The sequence below is a fragment of the Genypterus blacodes genome, unplaced genomic scaffold (assembly GCF_046128005.1).
Source record: "Genypterus blacodes isolate CSIRO-AG114 ecotype Tasmania unplaced genomic scaffold, CSIRO-AGI_Gbla_v1 ptg000167l_1, whole genome shotgun sequence".
Taxonomy (NCBI): Eukaryota; Metazoa; Chordata; class Actinopteri; order Ophidiiformes; family Ophidiidae; genus Genypterus; species Genypterus blacodes.
This window is the reverse complement of record NW_027466968.1, coordinates 12,501-34,443: the sequence shown is the minus strand read 5'-3', so window position 1 is coordinate 34,443 and position 21,943 is coordinate 12,501. Positions and strand designations below refer to the sequence as shown.

At 45.0% G+C, this 21,943-nt stretch overlaps 1 protein-coding gene across 1 annotated transcript in view; it reads right to left on the bottom strand.

Annotated features, from left to right (window-relative positions):
• LOC143013914 (voltage-dependent P/Q-type calcium channel subunit alpha-1A-like) overlaps positions 1-21,943 on the bottom strand; it is a gene marked incomplete at its 5' end in the record, with an annotated part of 54,742 nt that overhangs the window by 23,774 nt on the left and 9,025 nt on the right. The window contains 18 exon segments of the mRNA XM_076167625.1: positions 223-373; positions 665-762; positions 1,363-1,428; positions 1,866-1,982; positions 6,175-6,258; positions 6,642-6,752; positions 8,142-8,306; positions 8,546-8,747; positions 9,008-9,145; positions 10,278-10,438; positions 10,533-10,659; positions 17,229-17,335; positions 17,636-17,695; positions 18,078-18,207; positions 18,362-18,494; positions 19,105-19,394; positions 19,534-20,099; positions 21,315-21,468. Coding sequence (XP_076023740.1) covers positions 223-373; positions 665-762; positions 1,363-1,428; positions 1,866-1,982; positions 6,175-6,258; positions 6,642-6,752; positions 8,142-8,306; positions 8,546-8,747; positions 9,008-9,145; positions 10,278-10,438; positions 10,533-10,659; positions 17,229-17,335; positions 17,636-17,695; positions 18,078-18,207; positions 18,362-18,494; positions 19,105-19,394; positions 19,534-20,099; positions 21,315-21,468 — 2,860 coding nt within the window.

Sequence of the window (21,943 nt, the reverse complement as noted above, 5' to 3'; positions counted from 1 at the left end):
ACCAGGCAGCAGTATTATGGACTTACACATGGGCGTGGGTTCTTCCCCCCCACCAAGAATGGTGCTACGATAAACTGGTGGAAATGCAGGTCAGTTTGGTTGATAGCACATTGGCTCCACAGACACCCAACAGAACCAGTTCAGAGCCAGAACACTTGGCCTCTGAAGTTGAGTACCCCTGTGCTAGATACACCATGCGATATTTAGATTTGTATATCTTACCAGAAATGAACAGAGGAAGATGAAGGAGACGAAGTAGGTGTAAGAAAAGGTGCTTCCACACTCTGGCTCTGTGTTCCCTGAGGCCGGGTCACATTCTTTACCACCCAGACAAGCCAACATGATGTCATGCCACGCCTCCCCTGTAGCGCTCCTGATGAGCACACATCCAGAAGTTTTTCATGAAGTTGCAAAGTTCAGCATCAAACCACACAAGCACAGGAGATTTACCATACGTTTCTTGGGCAAAGCTTTGGAAATGCTTGAATGAGAGAGATAAAGTACAAAACATTTCATCTTATAAAATGCCATTCTGTAAGAGAAGGGAGAATGGGACAAGATAGGGGAAGAGAATGGAATGTGGTGGAAAGAGTTTAACGTTGAAGAAAAATAATTACAAAAGGAGAGAAAAAGGTAAGGAGCAGAGGAAGACTGGAGGACTCACCTGAAGAGCAGCATTAGGGACATGATAAAGGTTCTGAAGTTGTTGTGCTCGTTGATGGCACTCTCTCGTTCCTCATCCAGAGCCAGGTTCCCAAACAACTGCACAACAACATGCACAGTAAAGTAGAAATTACAACTAGAGTCTGCACTTTACCATATTCTCCTGCCACCCTTCATAAACAAGGTCATCACACATTTTCATGGCTGGCAGCTCCCAGGACCTAAAAGATTGAATCCCAGGTGTCCAGGGCTTTCACTGGCTTTGTTTACACACTTATGCTGAGGAAGGTTTGGACATTTCCTATTGAAGATAGTCAATGTCTTGGTTAATCTCAAATACAGGCATTCAGTATCAGAACAAATAGGCTTACAAGAGCAATTAATGAATAAAATACTGTTCAGTGTGTCTGTGATGTTGCCAGAAGTAGAGCAAGTAGAACACAGTGTGTGGTGTGTGTGTGTGTGTGTGTGTGTGTGTGTGTGTGTGTGTGTGTGTGTGTGTGCTTTTGTTTAGAGAGAGAAGTGGGGACTACTCTCTGCCCTGCAGCAGTAAAGAGAGAGCAGGCTGGAGGCTCAAGAAGGTAAAGTTATCAATTTCATTAGCTTGCACAGGGCTGATTGAACTGCGGTTTCCTGTTGCAATATTTCAAGACTTCTCCATTTGATTTTAAACCGATATAGAAACCTGGTTGTGCTCACCTGCATGCCGATGATGGCATAGATGAAGAAGAGCATGGCAATGAGTAGACACACGTATGGCAGAGCCTAGCACAGCAGAAGGAGAAAGAGAAGACATCAATCAAGTCAGGTCAAGTCCATTTTATTTGTTTATCCCAATATCACATACTATGTCTCAAGATTTAAGATTAAGATTTAAGATTAAGATTTAAGATTAAGATTTAAGATTTTAAGATTAAGATTTAAGATACTTCATTTATCGTCATTCATTCATTTATCGTCAAAGCGCCCAAAGCTCTCTAGGAAGACCAGGAAAAACTCCTGTGAAAAATTCAATGTATCAGGAAAAAAAGAGGGAAACCTCGGGAGAGGCAATTCCAAGAGAGATTCCCTCTCCACTAATGGCTGGGTGTGCAATGGGAACAAACAAAGGCAATCAAAGCTGTGTGTGTGTGTGTGTGTGTGTGTGTGTGTGTGTGTGTGTGTGTGTGTGTGTGTGTGTGTGTTAGTTAATGACTGGATACCTTGAAGGACTGGACAAAGGTCCAAAGCAAGATGCGGATGGTCTCTCCTTGTCTCAGCAGCTTGATGAGGCGAGCTGCTCTGAAAAGCCTCAGGAAGCTCAGGTTGATGAAGTTATCCTACAGCACAGACGGAGGACACAGTCAGTTTACTGAAAACGTCACGCTCCTTATTACACACCTCCCTCTAACAAACTCAAAACCAAAACCAAGAGCCGAGAAATAGAGGATGAAGACAGAGGGAGGGATCAAAACCCCCAAAGTGTAACCAAATTCAAACAAAATGACAGAGCAGACAGAAAAAGGCAGAAAACAGTCAATACGAAGAAGAGGAAGAAGAAGAAGAAGAAGAAGAAGAGGAAGAGCAAGAGAAAGAAGAATAGAGAGAGTAGGAAGAATGTACAGAGAAGGAGAGAGACGAAATAAGCAAAATCATAAATTAAAGAATCCAAAGGTCATCATCCAATCTGGTACAACAGGTTTTTTTTTTATCCAAATGCACTGATCTCTGGGGGACGAGCAGGCCACACAAGATGGAGCACAGGGCAATGTGCCTGTCAACCACACACACACACACACACACACACACACACACACACACAACGGGTAACGGCATTCTGAATTTGGCACTATCCAATTTTGAGGGGGTATTCTTGCTCAAACCATTCCAAACACAAATCACATGGACTCCAGGGAACAACAGGCAATGAGGTTCTAGCATAAAGACAGCAGACCTGCATCAAGGATTTGGCTCCTGAATATAAGGGTTAGTGTTTTCAGTTTGTTTGGGACGCTCACACTGTCCCCACTACAGCCTACCCTCCTCCATACAGGAGACCTGTCAGCCCAGCCGTTCGTCATAGCCATATGAAACTAGGAAGGAAGAGGTAGCACAAGTAACCTGGGTCTCTGCAGCGGTGAATTATTAAGTGGATGAACAGTGGAGTGTTAAGTCCTTACATTACATCCTGGCACCGCCTGCAGAGTTAAAGCCAAATGAAAAACTGTTACAACTAACAACTGCTAGTAAGCAGAGCAGAATGTTCTGGGTCTTTACATTAGTTGCGATATCCAAGAGTAACAGCCAAGCTCCCTGTGAGTCCTTGGAATTTTGTGGTTGACAGGCAATATGAGGGGGGAATATGAGGAGGGGGAGAAGGGGAGGAAGAGGAGGGAGAGACAAGCAAGCAGCCTTAGTGCAGGCATGACTTGGCACAGCATGGCAGCATCCTTTTTCAAGGAGATAAACCAGTATCATGCACAGTAATGGGGAGGGGATTGGCCGAGCAAATCCACGTATCTGACACCAAGTGTGTGAGTCATTTTAACACTGTGTGAGATGTTTGGAAATAAATTGATCTGCTATTGTAAAGCTATTGAATTTATGTGAATTTTGGAAACGGTCTGAAGATGTGTAAACTACATTTATTGCAACGCAGTGGGAATGAAAATGTGGCGCGACGACACAGATGTCTGTCTCTCATTTTCTGGCAGCTTACTAAGCACAGCGTACGAGGCGAGGGTTAATCAGTCGCCCTGCTAAACATGAAAGCTAAACGTGCAAATTCAATTCGAAGACCTATCTGTAACTTTTACATGGTATCATTGGTAAAGCAACCAGAATTATAAACCAAACCAAATTTGTAAGATCGACATACGCAGTGCAAGCTGCATCTTCAACTTTTATTTCCCGCCATAATTCAATGACTTGACTTGTCAAGTTTATGTTATAATTATTTTCAAAAATACTTGATTTTTTCTCAAACGTTTGCCATTGGTTGACCAACTGCTGGGCTGTTTTGGCCATGGACCCACAGTCGAGACAAAAGTACAGTAGTCTGTCAGTAGAAAGGCTTCAGAGACTTAATGAACCTTTTTCAGGTAATCCAACTTGGCAATGTGTACAAAGAGTTTGTGTTTCATCATAAACCTGTGTACTTCACCAGGTACTAAACAAGGAAGGTCATCATCCAGAAAGCACATGCACTTGAATCAAAGGGTATTGAGATCGCTACTGGGCGGTGGGGGTGGTGGGGTGGGTGGGGGTGGGGGGTGGAGGTTATGGGGGGGGGGGGGGGGGGGGAGTACACATGACCAATGAGGATGCAGCAGAAAGCTTTGAGAGATAAATTACAAACCAACCAGATTCTACATGTGCGAAGATGTAGAAAGATGAATGAGGAAGGAGTTTATTTAATATTATTTTTTTGGGAAGTGAGGGGGTTGGTCGTGTGTTTTATTGTTGTTGGGGCGGGGGCATGGGGCGAAACGCACACCATCATTATCATCATCATCATCATCATCATCATCATCATCACAGCACCACATGTCATGGCGCAGCACGGATGGAGAACAGGATGAAGGATTTCATAGTGCATTTTGATTGGATGGATTATATCAGAGGAGGAGGAAGTGGGAGGGGCGTAGTGCGCCAACAAAGTAGAAAGGTTTAAAGAAAGCATGTAAAGAGATAGAAGAGGAAGACCGAGTCATTATGGGTGTCATTAAAAGGCAATGATACACAACTTCTAGTAAACATCAACAGTTTGTGAACGACAGAAGAAAAGTTCAGTCCCTCTTTGATTCCGGCTCATAAGCAACTGTGTTGTGATGTGGACAATGACACCAGAGTGAAACCTGCTAGCTTGCTATCCAGAGCTGAACATGCACACAAATGGCCCATTTCTGTTTTTTTAGAATTGTTCCATTGGGCCTCGTCGGGATGTTGATTTGTTGTAGGTTTCAGTTTGAAAACCTGATACATCTTCTTGTCAGGTAGCGATTAGAAGGCAATGCTAGTTTGTAGCTAGCTAATAATGCTAATAATGATACAAAGTCGCCTGAAACAGCAGCTAACACTGTTGGGTGACTGCTCTGTTAGCAAGTTTAACTACTTACAGTCAATTAAGACACAAGCTCACTTTACACAACCGAGAAAACAAAGAGGGACTGAATTCAACATTGCATTTCACAAATACTGTGTGACATCTGAAATCCTGCTGAACACAAAACAGATTTACTGAAACGGACACACACATTTTACAGTGGGATTAAAATGAGGCACACATGGACACACACACACACACACACACACACACACACACACACACACACACACACACACACACAGAGCAAGTCATGGCAACAGCAACAATGAACAGTCTGCCTTCCATAGTTTAGGCAATTATTCCTATTATTCTGCGATTATAATAATTATAATGATAAATTTTATTGCTAATAACAGAATCCAGAATGACTTTTATTCCCTGTTAAGATTGAACTCTGATGTCATTGTCCCCAGATCTCGCCAAAGAAAAAAAAAAGAATGAATGTAAATGTAAAACATAATCATAACTGACGGGCCAGAGGAAGACACTGACGTACAAATACAAACAAAAAATTACTTTGTTGAGTTAATTGAGTTTCACTACAAAATGTAAAGTTTGATGTCTTCTGGCATGTGAACAAAACACAAAAGATTGTCTCTATAATAGTGTTAGAAAAGTCACTAAACAAAACATTAGATTTCTTACTCAGATATATTTAGCTTACTATATTTTATTACTCCTTTTTTTCCCCACTCTAGTGTGTCTAGATAGCAGAATTGGAACTGGATTTAGTGCAAAAACCCAACTAAATAATGAAAATGAAAATGCATTATTATTGGAGAAAATAAAGATTTGTACTTAATGAAGAAAAGTAGAAGTAGAAATCATATTTTTGTCACCACGCTGATCATTTATATAACTTTGAGTCTGATAAGGAGTCAGTACATTTTAAGGGGGTATTTCATGTAAGAAATCATGCAAATGACACAGCGTGACACTCAGTCAAGGTCAAAAGAGATCTTTTGAGCTCATTCATGAAGTTTCCCTTCCTGTAATCAGAGCACCAGTGTACCATTACAGACCTGTAGTTGTGAGGCGTCCCAAAGGGTTAAAGCCTCTGGGGGGGATCTGATCTTACACAGCATGTAAGATCAGAGCCCCCCCGCCCCCACACACCTTGCTTTTGTCTCTACCACCGTGCATTTGAGTTCACCTGATTGGGCAGCAAAGTGTTTTATAACAGCAAGGATATGGTGCCAAGCTGAATCAGCACTGTGCTCTATAAATGATACCCCCCCCCCCCCCCCCCCAAAAAAAAAACACAAGCAAATCAAACTAAACTGTGTCAGAAAGCTGCACTTTCCTGGGCAGCAGCTGGGCTGACTTTTCTTTAGTCGACTAAAAACAGTTTCATGTAATAAATCACAAACACCTTTTGAGACCGCCTGAGAAGTCAATTCCTCCAAATACTTCATAGCACTTACCCCTAGCTCCGTCACTAATATGTCAATGATGCTTCCGAGAACGGACACAAAGTCAAAAATGTTCCAGGCGTCTCTGAAAAAATTCTGTAGAGACAAAAGTTAAGAGACGTCAACTAATGAGAAGACAGGAAGACAGAAAAGACAGCCAATCACATCCAGGACTGAAGATGGGGCAGTGGGGAAGGGAGAAAAAGGGAAGGGGCACGCTTCTGGCCAATGGTGGCGTTGTTACCATGGAGACAGACTGGAAGGAGGCTTAGAGCTGGATTGCTGTTCAACGTGGTGCACTCTGGGTTTTTCAGGGACAGGAAGAACATGCTCTGGATCTGTCTACCAAAATAACCTGCTTTATAAATGAATAATAGGATGGAACACTGAGCCATATAGACTGGGACTGGTTCAACCTAGATAAGGAAAGTGTGTGTGTGGGGGTGTGTGTGCGCACCCATTTGTTCTCTCAGACTTACCAGAGGGCCAAAAGCGATGACTTTAAGGATAGACTCCATGAAGAAGAAGGTGGTAAAAACGATGTTGAGATACTTCAGGACATTATCATAGTTCTGTGACGCACCATCAAACTACACGAACACACACACACACACACACACACACACACGTCCACAGAGAGAAAAGCAACAAGTTAGGCTAAGACTTTCATCTGCCTTGGTAAAAGAACATCGATACAAACAGCCTGGGCTTGTTGCTAACCTCATTTAAGACATTCAATTGGCATTCACCTCAAGGACGAGTTCACGAGGAACATCCAGGCCAGTGTGAAGGAAGGATGCATTTTGGTGGATTGGTGATTTTTTTGTAACTATGTTCCATCTACGACCCCCCCCCCCTCCCTATGTATGCTGTACAAGTTGTATATATTGTAAATATTCTTACTTCCCATCTCAACCAGATGCCCATTCTGCACTTTGTACCTTTTGTACTCCTTGTGTATTTTGTACTTTGTTTTTTCATCTATTGTTTTTGCACTGGAGGTGATTCTTGGTTTCATTCTCCAATGTGCTGTAACTGTTGCTCATTAATTTCCCCGGGATAATGAACTTTTATCTTAGATATACTTTATTGATCCCAAGCTGGGAAATGGTTCCTTTGTTATCTTATCTTGTGTATGTGACTATTTCAGTATAACATAACATAATACTATCCTATGTGGACATTGTGTTGAGTAAAGGAGTTATTAAATGAGGGGGGAAACAAACTTAAACATGTTTAATAATGATGATGAAGACAAACTAGCCAAGCGGCTCATTTTCACCACCAGTGTCCATACGTGCCGCAGATATGGGTTTGATAAAGGTCAGCCATAATGTAAAGGTGGTTATCACATCAGGATGATCCAAATGAGACATATTTGAAATTTGCATTACAATTTTTGATACGATCTCGATTTCTTTCATATCTCTCCAATGCTTCTGTTAAGCCGACGGCCACAAGGACACAAGTGAAAAACACTGACAAACCTATTAACACCATCTTACACTCGTGAGTTAGGACCTACTTAAATAATCTACCATGTCTGATTACTCACACAGTGGATGACATCATACACTGTGCTTAGAGATCACGATGACATACAACACTGCAATATACTGTATGATGAATTACTTCACAACATCATACCAGTTGATGGCGCTACAAAATTAAGTCACTTTTAACGTGCGGATGTCATCCTGGCACATCGATGAACACGATGTACAAAGAAATGAATTTGTGTGGCAAATTTCGTTATCTTTTGTGCCCACTTAGCACCTCAAAAACAAATATAAATATAATGGCAGGGTGCCAGCTCATGACAAGGTGGACGTCGTTAACATGGATAGAAGCATCGCAGTCCAAGTAAAACAGGAAAAATCATTTTGATCATCCTATTGATTCTGCAATCTGTGGTTCAGAAGTTGTGACTGTGGTTGTTATATCTGGTGGATTGATGTGTAATTTTCACAGGAGTGTACCTTCATCATGAGGACGATGGTGTTGAGCGCGATTAGAGCCATGATGCTGTACTCGAAGGGCGGAGACACCACAAACTGCCACATGCGATACTGGAAGCTAAGTTTGTTCTTAGGCATGTGGCGGGTCAGAGGCCTGGCATTAATGGCGAAATCTATACAAGCTCGCTGTGGGAAAGGAGAAGAGGAAGAGGAGGAGGAGGAGGAGCAGGAGGAGGAAGAGAAGAAGATCAATTGAAAAGAAGTCACAAAGGGTTCAGACAAATAACCACAACAAGCTGAAGAAATGGATTTCTGACTAAACTAATGAACAACAATGAAGCAAATGAGGAACATCATAATACAGGACACAACGTCCAACTACGTCTAACAATGCAAAGGCTCAAATCCCTCCACCCACTCCTCACCTCATTCTTTTCTAAGCTGTAGTCCTCCATCATTTTATCACCCTGTTCCTGGAAGGTGATGATTATGAGCGCCACAAAGATGTTAACGAAGAAGAAGGGGAAGACAACGAAGTACACCACGTAAAAGATGGACATTTCCATCCTATAACCGGGGCTCGGGCCCTGATTCTCATAGGTGGAGTCCACTGAGTGCTTTAACACCCTGGAACAGGAGAAGAGAGAGTTAATGCTCCAGGCAACTAAATGACTTATATTCAAGTAGTTTAGCGCTGTTTTTCAAGTACATGAATGTTGCAGCATGCTGACTTTGATGTGATTCTGGTGTTCAGAACGACACCTGCTAAAAACAATGTTCTGACTTTAATAGAGTGGAATCAAAGTTTGTGTGTGTGTGTGTGTGTGTGTGTGTGTGTGTGTGTGTGTGTGTGTGTGTGTGTGTGTGTGTGTGTGCGTCATACTCACTGCGGCCACCCCTCTCCAGTGGAGACAGTGAAGAGGGTGAGCAGGGCCCAAGCCACATTGTCGTAGTGGAAATCGTACTTCTTCCACTCCCGCTTCTGAGCTTTTACCTCATCTCGATCATACACTAAATACTCGCCCCTGAAGGAACACAGACAGCGATCATAATGAATGAAAACACATCTCAAAAACACAATGTAAGAAATAATGTCAATTCCTAAAAGACACACAGTAGCCGACACATGAAGTTTGAAGTGCTGGACGCCATCACACTGCTTGAGCATCATCACATAGTCACCTTGTCTAACTTCTCATAAAATGGATGAAGATCGTTCATGGAGCAAAGAGGCAGCAACCAGATACCACCTCAACATCATCTTCATCTTTCCTTTTGCATTCTTACACTACTTGATACAGTCAATGGAAGACGTTCTTCTTCATAAAATCGCCGTAACACAGTAGCGTGTGTCATATGTGTAACGGTGCAACATTACCGACACAACCAAAAAGCGGCACGTCAATAAGCGGCTGCATATGTTAGGAGCCACGTGTTGCGCCTCTTCCATTCATGCTGCGAGCGAGCGCATTGATAGCGATGTTGCATTGTTAATGAATCCCTGGCAGCATTTTCATATCACCACTTGCAAAGCGTGGACCGATCTCAGTCACAGTCGGGGGACAAGGAACCAAAGCGGTGGAGGAAAACAGGGAACATTTGGACCTCAATTTGCCTCTGCATTTGCCTCTGTCCTCACCATTAGTTTCATCCAATGTAGCCATCTATTGCCACCCATTCTGTCTGAAAATATATAACGTGGCATAGTTTTTTGAAGGATATCATCTCTATCACACCAGGGAGCCTCTTCTTACAGTGTCCTTGTAGTGCAACTTCCTAAATAGGTCAGGTGCCAGTCTTTGTGTGGATTCAGTGTAATGCTCAAGTTGACAAAGGAAACTCTGGTTTAGAGCTCAGCACTTTAAGAAGAGAGGGCTGTCTCTGTCTTTGAGTCCTACTCCAACTTTCAGACTACACAAATTTACTGGGAGAATGAGACGGTCTCAAGTTTTATGAACAGCAAATGAGGACAGAAAAGGTTGGTTGCCAAATCAGTAAAACTATTAAATCTAGCACTGTGTTTTATGAATAACACCAAAGGTTTCTTAAATAAACACATTCAATACTTCAATGTGTCGGCATTGGTTCAACAGATCGTGGTAATCAATGCTACTGTTTAACACCTGAAGAACAGAAACAAACTCATCCTGCACCCACCTGCAATCGCGCTCAAACTCTTTGGATTCATCTGTGCAGAAGAAGAATCGACCCTTGAAGAGCTGCACAGCCACCACAGCGAAGATGAACATGAAAAGCATGTAGACGATCAAGATGTTCAGAACGTTCTTCAGTGAGTTGACCACACAGTCAAACACTGCCTAGAAGACAGGAAGGGAGGCATTGATGTTTAGATGTTAGCTGTTGAGTTGATTCCTGAAATGTAAGAGTGGAACAAAGTTCAACTTCACCTACCTTTAACTTGGGGAGACGTTTGATGGTCTTGAGAGGACGCAGCACCCTCAGCACACGAAGGGACTTGATCGTGCTGATGTCTTTGCCCTTGCTGCTCCCCCTAGAGTTTGGCCAAACAATAACAACTCTGTCAAGGGAGGAGGGATGGGGGAGTCACAAAGGACACAAAGGACCCTCACCACACCCCTTAGCTATTATCATAGGTCAAAAGACAGTGGAGGGGGGAGGGAATGTTCTCAAAGTTGAGTTCTCTCAAAACAACGCAAAGAGTGAAATGACTTGCAGTTATCTTATGTAAAACAGTCAATTACATCAGTGCAGACAACCGAAGCTCGTACGGTCTCTTCATACTCAGAAAACCTTTCAGGGCGTGTCAAACATGAAACCAGTGGGAGGTTAAGCGACCAGTTCCCTGACTGTTTGGTTTCATGGACATGAAGAAGCAGCAACATTGTCATCATCACCATGATCATCATCATTTTACCACCATACACAAAACATTAGCCATGTCTAATTTCAAGGGAGGCATCCTTTAAAGACTGCACAGTACTTCTAAGAGACGATAAAGAAGATACAGAACTAAAAAGAATCCAACCTGGAAGTCCAGAGCACAGGCTGATTTGAGTTTGACTCTTTCACTGGGATTAAACAAACAGGTCCTGTGTGACATCCTGTTTACATCACAGGAGTACAAAGGCTGCGTTCTTCAAGGATGCGTCAAATGAAATGAGACACAGCTCGTCACTCGTAGACAGGCAACTCCTAGGAGAGTGCCCAGCCAAACCTCTTTCTTTCTTTTTGAGTGAGACGCTCTTTGGTTCTTCAGGAGAAATGGAGGTTTTAGAAATGGAAACATGAAGGCTTTCAGTATTACATGGCTGGGATTATGATGATATAATCCTTGATTTGGAATCACTAAATGGACTGAGTCTGATATGTCTCACATAGCTTCCATTTACTTTAAAAACATGTTTCTCTCAATTCAGGCTGACAATCCCGACGAGAGGAGAGGAAGACTGGAAATGGAGGCAATGCGAGACGTTTGGGATCACGTGATGTTGCTTGCAAACCAAGACATCACAAACAAACACATTCCACCAAATAGCCTCAAACGAGCCATGAGAGTGACCGTGGGAAACCATTTAGGACTAAAAGACAAACTCCTTGGCTTGCACGTTTTAATGCGCTCGTTTCCTCCCTGAAGCCCACAACAGAACTTTCTGCTCTTGATTTGTACACCAATAAACCAATATCACTGAAGGAAAAATTGAGGTGTCAAGGGAGTAAATAGCCAAGTTGATCTTTACTGTGTGTGGACGGGCCATTTTCAAAAAACACAAGGCAGAGGCAGTCTGGACGCCTGCCATGTCGTAGCAGAATAGAGGTCGTTCATCAAGGCTCGCTCTTTAACTATCAACTGAGTTCCCCTGGCAGAGAGCGTGAGACAATTCAATTCAAGCTACGCTTCACAATTTGCGCTGTGATCTGCCGGTCTGACGGAAGGATTCTGATCACAGTATAATTATTTATATGCCGTCATAGAAAGAGCCATAATTGTCTCGCGGGCCGGATCAAACGAGGTTCCCCCACCCCTGCTCTATCAGAACAGCTCAACAGTATTAGAGTAAAGCCCGATAAGGCCAGAAGGAAACAACACCTTGCCTAAACACACACACACACACACACGCAGACAATAATAAAGGCAAAAACGCTTTGTTTCCCATTACGTACGCTGCCACACTGTTTTAGCATTTGATCAGATGTTCAATGGACAAAGCCTTAATCATCAGTTGAATGCAGATTTTCAAGAATGAAAATTGGCAAAGTGCTGTGATGGAAAATGGCTATGAACGAGCAGAAGAACAAAGAAAGAAAGAGAGAGAAGCCAATTTGATCTGGTGTCGGAGGGCAGAGTGGAGGAGGAGGAGGAGGAGGAGGAGGAGGAGGAGGGGGACAGAGGAAGGATTTACCGGGTGCTGCTCCTGTTGGGTTTCGGCAAAGGTGGAGACAGTGAGAGGTGAGAGAGTGAGACAGAAGACAGAAGACAGAGGACAGGAAAGGAGGGGAGGAAAAACACAGAAAGACAGATACATGGACAAACATTGATAGAGACAGACAGACAGACAGACAGACAGACAGACAGACAGACAGACAGACAGACAGACAGACAGACAGACAGAAGAGAGGGAAGGTTTGGTAGAAAGAGGGGAAAAAAACATCCATATGAGAGACAGACAAGGAAGGAAGGACAGCAAGATGGCCAGCGATTGGTTAAAGATACACCTGCTTAGAAAACCCCCATCACCTCCCAACACCCCTGACACACCCGTTTCCTCTCTGCCAATACTGTGACTCCATAGGTCTGAATGTTACTGGTGTAATTCATAAGACACAGCGCCAGACTGGATGCGTCCGTCATTTCCATTTTCCTGATTTGTCCATTCAGCTCTGACGCCAGAGGAGACAGCATAATAAATATGCAGTGGCTCCTTGACGTGGCGTTTACTCTTGCCACGCCCTGAGACCTGCAGAATATGCTTCGATCTGCTTTCTAGCCTAAAATTGAGCCCATTTCCCATAATCTTGCTTTCCTTGTCACTGCTTCACCACGAGCTGGTAGATTTATGTGCTTATTTACCTCTTATCTACTGGACCAGAGATCACAGATTTTGTTGTTATATTACGTCATTAAGTTGCTGTTAGGAAGAAAATGTCTCAAGATGTGAACTAAACACTCTTGCATATCTTCCTTTGTGATAGTTTGTAGACAAAAGTCATTATTGTCAGATACAAATATATATTGAGACAAGGTAATATTGCGTAATTGCCCTTATATTATGATTTAAAGGTGACTGTTAATCAGTATTTTTGTAAATAATAGGACTGACCTTAAGTACTGTTAAGAAGGCAACAAGTACATTGGAATTTTCAGTCACCATGTTAAATAGATAGCCCATAATAAGTCATGATCACTGTGGTCTGCTGGTGCCTTTAATTGTATGTTTGTAGTCGGTTGTTTGGAGTTCCTAGTCCCCACTGTGATAAATGTGTTCCATAGTAGCTAATTGTGAAAAGCACCCATGTCACATACGTACATTTGTTTGGGAAGCTTGTGCGTTCAACTAGCAACTCCAACATAGCCCGCTTCATTTGGAGGCTAAGTAGGGAGATTTAGCAGAAAAGGAGGCTGGAGTTTTCTGAGTACATCTGACCATCACCATCACAACAAGAGCTGTCAAACTGAGGGCCAGTGGGATCTGTTCATGTTCCATTGTCCTGATAAAGATGAGCTGTGATAGGCTGACAAATACATCAGTCACGTGTGGATCGTATCCAATCACAAGCCATTTCCAACATGTCAGTGTTGTAGCCCTGGAGTCATGCAGACTCCTGCCACCATGAGCTGGGCACTGATTGGGCATTATGTGGATGTTTGACTAACTAACTAACTAACTAACTAACTAACCTAACTTACGCATTAACGCATGGCTAAGTTACACAATACTGTTGGTCAAGCAATATTGTTAAATGTAGTAGGAGTAAGCCTCATGAAGAAATAACATTAGGTTTTAGTATTACATTTTTTAAAGAGGTGACTTGCTTATATATGGAAAGCACATGTTTGTCAGTCTGGCTTCTGGTCCAGACTATGGATGCGCGCGCACACACACACACACACACACACACACATACACACACACACACACACACTCCTTGCTCCTGGCATCTTCTGCTGAGGCTTATGAAGAATTGCCTTCATGGTTAGAAGAGGAAACTCGATTTCTGCAGCCATTTACACCGATTCTTATCTAATCTCATTATAATGATCAATTAGACCAGGCCCAAAGCAGAGATTGCCCTCATTAGATCTAAAATCATCTGCTGGGATTTCATGGAAGCACTTCCACATGCAAATGGGAAAGAAAAAACTGCATTACATCTTCAGAGGTGGGCGGATCCAGGTTTCCTTCACTCTGAGCCCAGGTATAACAACATATACATTGATATTAATCATGTGGGAAGACTCAAGAAACCAGGATTTGTGTGTAGAGTATAATACACACAAACTGTCAAGATAAAATAATGGCATTCTCACAGAGTACCACCAATGCATGCATTTCAAAGTCATGAAGATATCATTCTGTGTCATTCAGTTGAGGTATGGAAGGTGCCAAAAGCCACATTTTTGAATCCAAACACTCCCCAAACCGTGGGCCAAAGTCATTGCACGTCTCCATGCTGAAACTCCTCTGTACAATGGCTTTGCAATGTACCTGCGCTGAAACAGTGTCATGCGGCGAAACAATGTGAAGTTTCATTGGCGTGTGTGAAGCCTTCACCCCTGAAGCAAAATATTGTAGCTCAGCCCCAGAGCAGATGATTGGAGTGAGGAGGAAGAGGAAGAGGGAGCGCAAGGAAGGGTGGAGAGGAGAGGCGACGGTGTAGGGGCAATGTTAAGAATGCATAAGGCAACGGAAGGGACAATTGAGGAATGACAGGGGAGGAAAAGGGATCGACAGGAGAAAGGAAAGAGACCAGCGGAGGAGGGGAGGAGTCATCCTCTTCTGAGCACAGAGTCATGTTGTGGGGGTGCAGCAGTGTGTGGAGTTTAGACCATAACAAACGTATTAGCAAGATAGTGTAACAGAATGTGTTCAGTTCTCTAGTGTTTTTATGATCTTGCTTTCCTTGTCACTGCTTGACCATGAGCTGCCTACAGTATGTGACAAGGCTGACGTCCATACAAATGGATGAGCAGCTGGTCCCAGATGCACACAGATATTTGCTATAGAATTATTGATCAATATATCATGACTTGATCTCTAATCAATCCACTTAGCACACACTCTACCCCAACATGCTCCTCTCTCTCCATCCCTCCCCTCAGGATTCAGTCTTACTTCCCTGGGTCGTGCAGAGAAAGGAGAATTAAATACCTGTGCCTCCGGGTGCGTTAACATGGTCAGAGCATTGAATGAGCATGTGTGTGTGAGTGTGTGTGGGTTAAGATAAAAAAGGGGCGAGCTGAGCCCTGGCGATGTTCCTTCCCTTGGCAAAAGGATAGCCTGGGCACTTAAAGGGTTAAAGGTGTCTGGGGCGCCCTCACCCCCACGGACTGACCGGGACTGGATGAGGAGGTGGGGTTGTGTGGGAGCTGGAGAGGTGAAAGGTGTGTGTGGTGGAGTTAAGTGGGGCTGAAGGGTTTGGGGAACCAAAGCTGTTGGGGTTTGCAGAGGTTTTGCAGATCTGAGTGGAGCTTTGCATGTATGTGCAGTGTTGATGGAGGTATCAAAGAAAAGATGGAGGGATGGACCAGGGAGCAGGCAGGGTGGGACATGTGAAAGACTGGAGTATTATGCTAAGGCTACGTTCACATCATCTGTGGTGCGGCACATGGAAAACGCAACTCATGCCTTCCACATATGGGCTGCGCAGTGATGTAACCAAGACCCGAAACAAATGGAACACAGTTTAATCTTGTAGGTTCCTGTTCAATCCTACCGTCGACGCCACCATACAAAGCAGTTGTTGCTACCGTGACCACCGCATCACGTAGCATAAGTGCTAGCCCCTGCACTAGTGATCTCATTTTGCTCACTGTCTTTCCCACATGAATCCACATGAATCCACGACCCCCCTGGGAAACAGAAACACCAAACCACAGCTGTACCCCTGTGTTTACTAAATCGCCATGTGCTGCATTTGCTTCACCAGCTATTGTGCCTGCTTAAGCCGCGCGATGCAGCTTGACAGTGAGCTACGATCTTGCTAGCTAACGAGGAAGCGTTACAATTGCAATGCCAGCAAGGATTGTCGGTATCTAGCTGGCAATGTAATATAATTGATATCATGTAAATCAATTTTGTAGTTAATAAACGTGTGGGAGTTCAAATTAGTTAACAGTTGCAATGGCCAAACTCTAAACTCTAAAACACTCTAAAGTCAACTTCCTGTTCAATCAAAGATCCATAGATGATGCATCTGACAGTCAAGTAGCAACAAATGACTTCCAGCTGATGGAGCCAAATGATGTGAACGTAGCGGAAGAGCGGAGAAATACATGTATGTGGAAGGTGTGTCTGAAGTGGCAGGTTTGGGGGCTGGGTGGGAGGTATTACTACACTCTAAAGACTCGGGCTTCAATGTGAGCAGCTTGGTGTTTTTCTGTTGCTGCTACACACAAACATCCCATGCCTTTTCAGATTGTGGCATTGTTGTCTATGCATATGAATCTATGAGGAGGGGTTCCTCAGAGCACCTTCTGTGGCCCCCAGATGGTTGCAGTATCAACAACTTAGAAGAGCCATTTTTCTTTTAAGAGTGTAGGTCAGAGGTTATTGACAAACTCCAAGGAGAAGAGGGATCTGGCAAAGGGTGATGGGCGGTGACTGAGGTGAACGTGGTGAGGAAATGTTATTATATGATGTCTGGGGAGGTAAGAGAGAGGGGGAGAGGCAGGATATGGCAGGAGAGAGGAATAGAACTGATACATTGACTAGACGACAGGAAAGACTGAGAGAACGAGAGCTGATAAACGAGAGACGAGAGCAAAGAGGACAGGAAAGAGGAAACACAACAAAACCACCCGGCGTGCCAGACGCACAGCCCTGAGTGACCCTAACCATGGATGGTGGAATATGTATATGAGTGTGAGGGCAACAGAGATGAGGAAGAGGAGGGAGGAGGGGCACTTACGTGAAGGCGAAGGCCACCAGAGCACCACTAACCACTATAAAGTCCAGAATGTTCCACAAGTCGCGGAAGTAGGAACCCTGATGTAGAAACAGGCCCAACACCACCATCTGGAAGATATGGAGCATGCTTAGTACACAAACTTCTCAAAGAAACACTTGTCTACATGCTAACGTACACATCCTCAACACGTTAATGAATGGTGCACACGGTACACAGTTAAGAGGAATAACACACACAGATACACAGAAGTAAGTCTAGACCACATTTACACCTCCAAGTGCCAGGGATCCAGTTCAGAGCACACAAGTATCAAGCACATACCTTACATACAGCATACTGCATACACACAGAAGACATATACAATGGCCACATATACAAACACACACACGCACACACACACACGTTACCTTGATCAACATTTCAAACGTGAAGACGCCCGTGAAAACGTAGTCAAAGTAGCGCAGCACCTGCGGAGCAACGCAAACGAGAGAGTGAGAAACAACAACTTCATTGCCTGATCGCCATGACAACAGTTAACACATGAATTAAATAATTCTAACTGAATATTTTAATCCCTGGAAATCACGTGTTCCCTCATCTCTACGTTCTGGAACACACACACACTCGTACGCACACACTCACACACACACTCACTCACACTCACACACACGCACACACTCACACACTCACACACACTCACACACTCTCACACACACACTCACACTCACACACGCACACACGCACACACTCACACACTCACACACTCAAACACACTCACACACTCTCACACACTCACACACACACACACACGCACACACTCACACACGCACACACAGTGTGATGTCTCACGTTGTTTCGTGGTGACTCAGGCCAGACGGGGTCTTCTGCAGCGAGCGCTATGCTGCTCATAGCGATGACGGACAGGATGCTGAACTCAAAGTACTTGAGCGTCAGGATGTAGTGGCAGCATTTGCGGAACCTGGCGCAAAGACACACACAAGGTCACACAAACACAGCAGAGAGAGAATCTAACGCCTGCTGTCTGCAGACTGCTTCACTCGCAGGCGGGCGCATGCAGGAGGAAACCCGAGTCCAGCCGTGCTTGCTGTATTTGACGGCGACGTTTTACTTACGGGTTGGTGGTGGACATGATGAAGCAGGAGCTGTATGGAGGCATGGGCTTGGGACCATCTTCGTCTCCTCCCTCTTCCTCTTCCTCCTTCTTCTCCTCACTCTTTTTCTGGTCGGTGTTAGCGTTCTTGTTCACTACGCGAGATGCAGACAGACAGGCAGGAAGACAGACAGACAGACAGACAGTCACATGAGCTTGTTATTTAGTGTAGCTGTCTCCAGTAAGCGTAGCATTTGGTCATATCCATGGTAGTCATCATCATCTTCAAAGTCACTCTAACACTTCCTCCCTACTTTAACAGACGGCCTTTTTATCGTCTGTTTGTGCGTTTGTGTCTCTTCATGTCCTCGTTAAACACCTAAGCTTCTTCAGTCCCACACTAAAGCTTCTCCTCATTCTTCTCTGAAGCGTCTCCACACTGTCTTCTTTCTACTTCCTCTCTCATCTCAGTGCCACTTTTGTTCTTTCAACTCTTGCGACCACATTGAGGCGTTCAGCGATCCTTTCTTAGTCTGCTTTATTTTCCCTCACTGCATTTCTACTAAACGTTGTGTTATCGTTCCCCTAAAAATTCATGTGTAATACATCAAGGCATTACACAAGCCCTTTGAGACATTGCATGGGATATTGGGCTGTAAAGTAAAGTTGACTTGACTTGACACTGGTTGGTGTTGAAATGAGAACGAGCTGTAAACTAGTGATGCCACAGGACATGACACAGGACCCAACCGTCCAAATGCTCACCTTGCAGGATGGCATTGGTGGAGGGGTAGGGGTACATGGGGGGCATGTCCACGGTGGTGTAGTCAGGCTTGGCCATGCTGGTCAGGATCAGACTGTCCATGCTGTGGAGCAGTGTGTGAGTGTCAGAGTCACAGCAGTTGAGCAGGTTGTTGATGTGGTCCGGGGGGAGGGAGTACGGCCGCGCCTGGCCACCTGCCAGCTTGCTGTTGTTGCGGAAGTTGTCCAGATCTTCGTTGTGTTGTTGGATGGGTCGGGTGGTGGACAGGCTGGGACCGCTGCTGTGGTGCTCCCTGACAGAGGAGGAGGGAAGGAGGGAAGGAGGGAAGGAGGGAAGGAGGGAAGGAAGGATGGTTAGACAGAAAAGTTACCGCTCATTTGTTTCTTGGTTGGTCATGGCAAAAACTACAACGCAAACCCTCCTGTACTCACCGTCTGGTGCGGTGCTGTCGGCTCCTCTCCTGGTTGCCGTGGCGATGTCGCTTTGTCTTCCGTCCCTCCCCTTCCTCGCCCTTCTCCCCCTCCCTGGCTTGTCTGCGGTGCTGCCTGGACTTCCTGTGCCCGCTGTTCCCCTCTCCACCCCCGCTGTGGTGGGGGGACATGCTGCGAGCCTGCCTGCCTTCCCTGTTGCCCCCCCTGTGCCGATGGCCCCGGTGGCTCCTGTGGCTGTGCTTCTCCTCCCCTTGCTGGCCCTCCTCGCTCCTCGCCACAATGCCCAGCGCCGTGCAACTGAAGCCGTGCTCCATGCGAGTCTCTGCTATCTGGCCCAGCTCTCCACTGTGTGGCCTGCTGGCCCTCTGGTGGCGGTGGTGGTGGTAGTGATGGTGATGGGCACTGCGACAGTAGTGGTCCATGTCCTTCTGCCGGTACTCCTGGTCCAGAGGCAGCTCCCCGGGCTGGGTTTTGTTGGTGTTGTTGTTGCGGTTGTCCTGGGGATTGACCACCAGCGGTCGGTCCAAGTGGGTCATGTCACCGTGTGCTTTCCGTGGGTAGGACACCTGGGGAGAGAGAGGGGGGGGGGGGGGGACCGTGCTGTTTACAGAGTGCAGATACTGTATAGGGCAAATGCCTCTTGCTGACTAAGCAATAGCAGTGATATTTAAGTTCACTGCATGTCACAATGTGCAAGATGTGCATAAAAAGAATTTGGAATCTGTGTCAGATTGCGCAGTTATCAGGTTTGTCAGATGGAAGGAACACCAGAGCACTTCTGTGGCTTCTGCAGTAGGACCAAGCTCAGTCTGGGCCTACTTGACCTTTATTCAACCAAGTAGTTTGTACCTCATTCACACCTCGCCACCCAAAAGTAAAACACTGTAGCACTCACTTATCCTACTCTGGTGGTTTGTCCCCTTCCCTCCCTCCCTCCCTCCCTCCTTCCCTCCCTCCTTCCCTCCCTCCTCCCTCCCTCCCTCACAAGTACACAAAGATCGGCTAACACGCCATAATTTTTGGAAATCAATTTGTAAAGGAAATTGCCGTAAACATCAGAGAACCACAGAATGGCGAGACAGCTCAGGCTGAACACACGACAAACCGTACCAAGTCTTTTTTCATCAATGCTTTTGCCCCGCTCCAGTTTTGAGACCTGTGCTTTCTGTGGGCGCCGCTCTGGATTCCTCTGCGCGCCCCACTTTAATAATGCATCGCTCCCAAGCACGCGTCACCAAGCCGTCCCATATACTGTCGCTGCGCCGGCTCGAACGATAGCGACACTCCTCAGGCTCTCACAGGCTTAAGGGACATCACACAGCGGGATGTAAACACCGGTGCTGCTCCAGCGTTACACAGCACATTGTGTGCATGCGTCCTGAAAGTGGCAGCTCTTCTTAAGCTACACAATGAGAGTTTCTGCTATTTTCTATATATGATCATAGACTTGCTCGACCACAACACATCTTGACGTTGTTGAGGCTCAAGTTCACTTTTCACCAAAGAGTTCAAACTGTAGACAGGGTTTAACTTTAATCATTATGTTCCCAACTTTACCATTGAATCCAATCACAACAACAATGGTTAGTGCAGCAACATGTTTCCACTTTTTGATTCAAAGCGGTGCCAGTTGTTATCCAAGGTATTATCCAAGAAGTTTGTGGTGTGTGAGTTCCAAATGAACCTGGATATAAAATACACCACATGTTCACCATATACACAGTATATCAGGAGTAGACTATATATGTGTGTGTGTGTGTGTATCTGGGGGCTCTCCTCACCTCCTCTCCTTCACCTCCCACCTTCCAGTCGTCCTGGTCCATCTCATTGTACAGCGCTTCGCGACTCGTCATCAGGTTCTGACGGCGGATCTCGCTGGTTCTCTGCTCCCACACAGACTTGTTGCCCTTGGCGTGGTTCTTCTGCTGCTCCTTTCTGTAAGCGGTGATGGGAAATGTAAGGAAAGGAAGGGAGATAAGGAGGGGTGTAGAGGAGTGGGGTTGAGGTTAAACAAGTGAGTGGAGGAGAGACGCAAAGGTAAAGCCACAGTGATCTCCACATAAACCTTCATGGCTCACTGCAACGGCTGCAGAGTTTCCATTGACCCACGTTTTGTGCAGTTTGCAGTTGCTCATTGAAAATTGTGTAATGGAAACAACTGTTAATTTCAGAGGAACCCTCAAACATTACTCTGGCGTACAGTAATAGTCATTAAGCAATAAATTCATTGGTGGTTGCGTAGAGTGGGAGGCAACATCCCGTGTTTGATGTTCTGGTCAGGCCTGACGGATGTTTCCAGAACCAAGGAGGGTTTGTTTTGTGTGGAGCCAACAGGAGATTTTTGTGAATTGAATCCGAGAGGAAGAAGTTACAGTTAGGATGCAAGATTTGATGAAGAACTGGAAGAGCA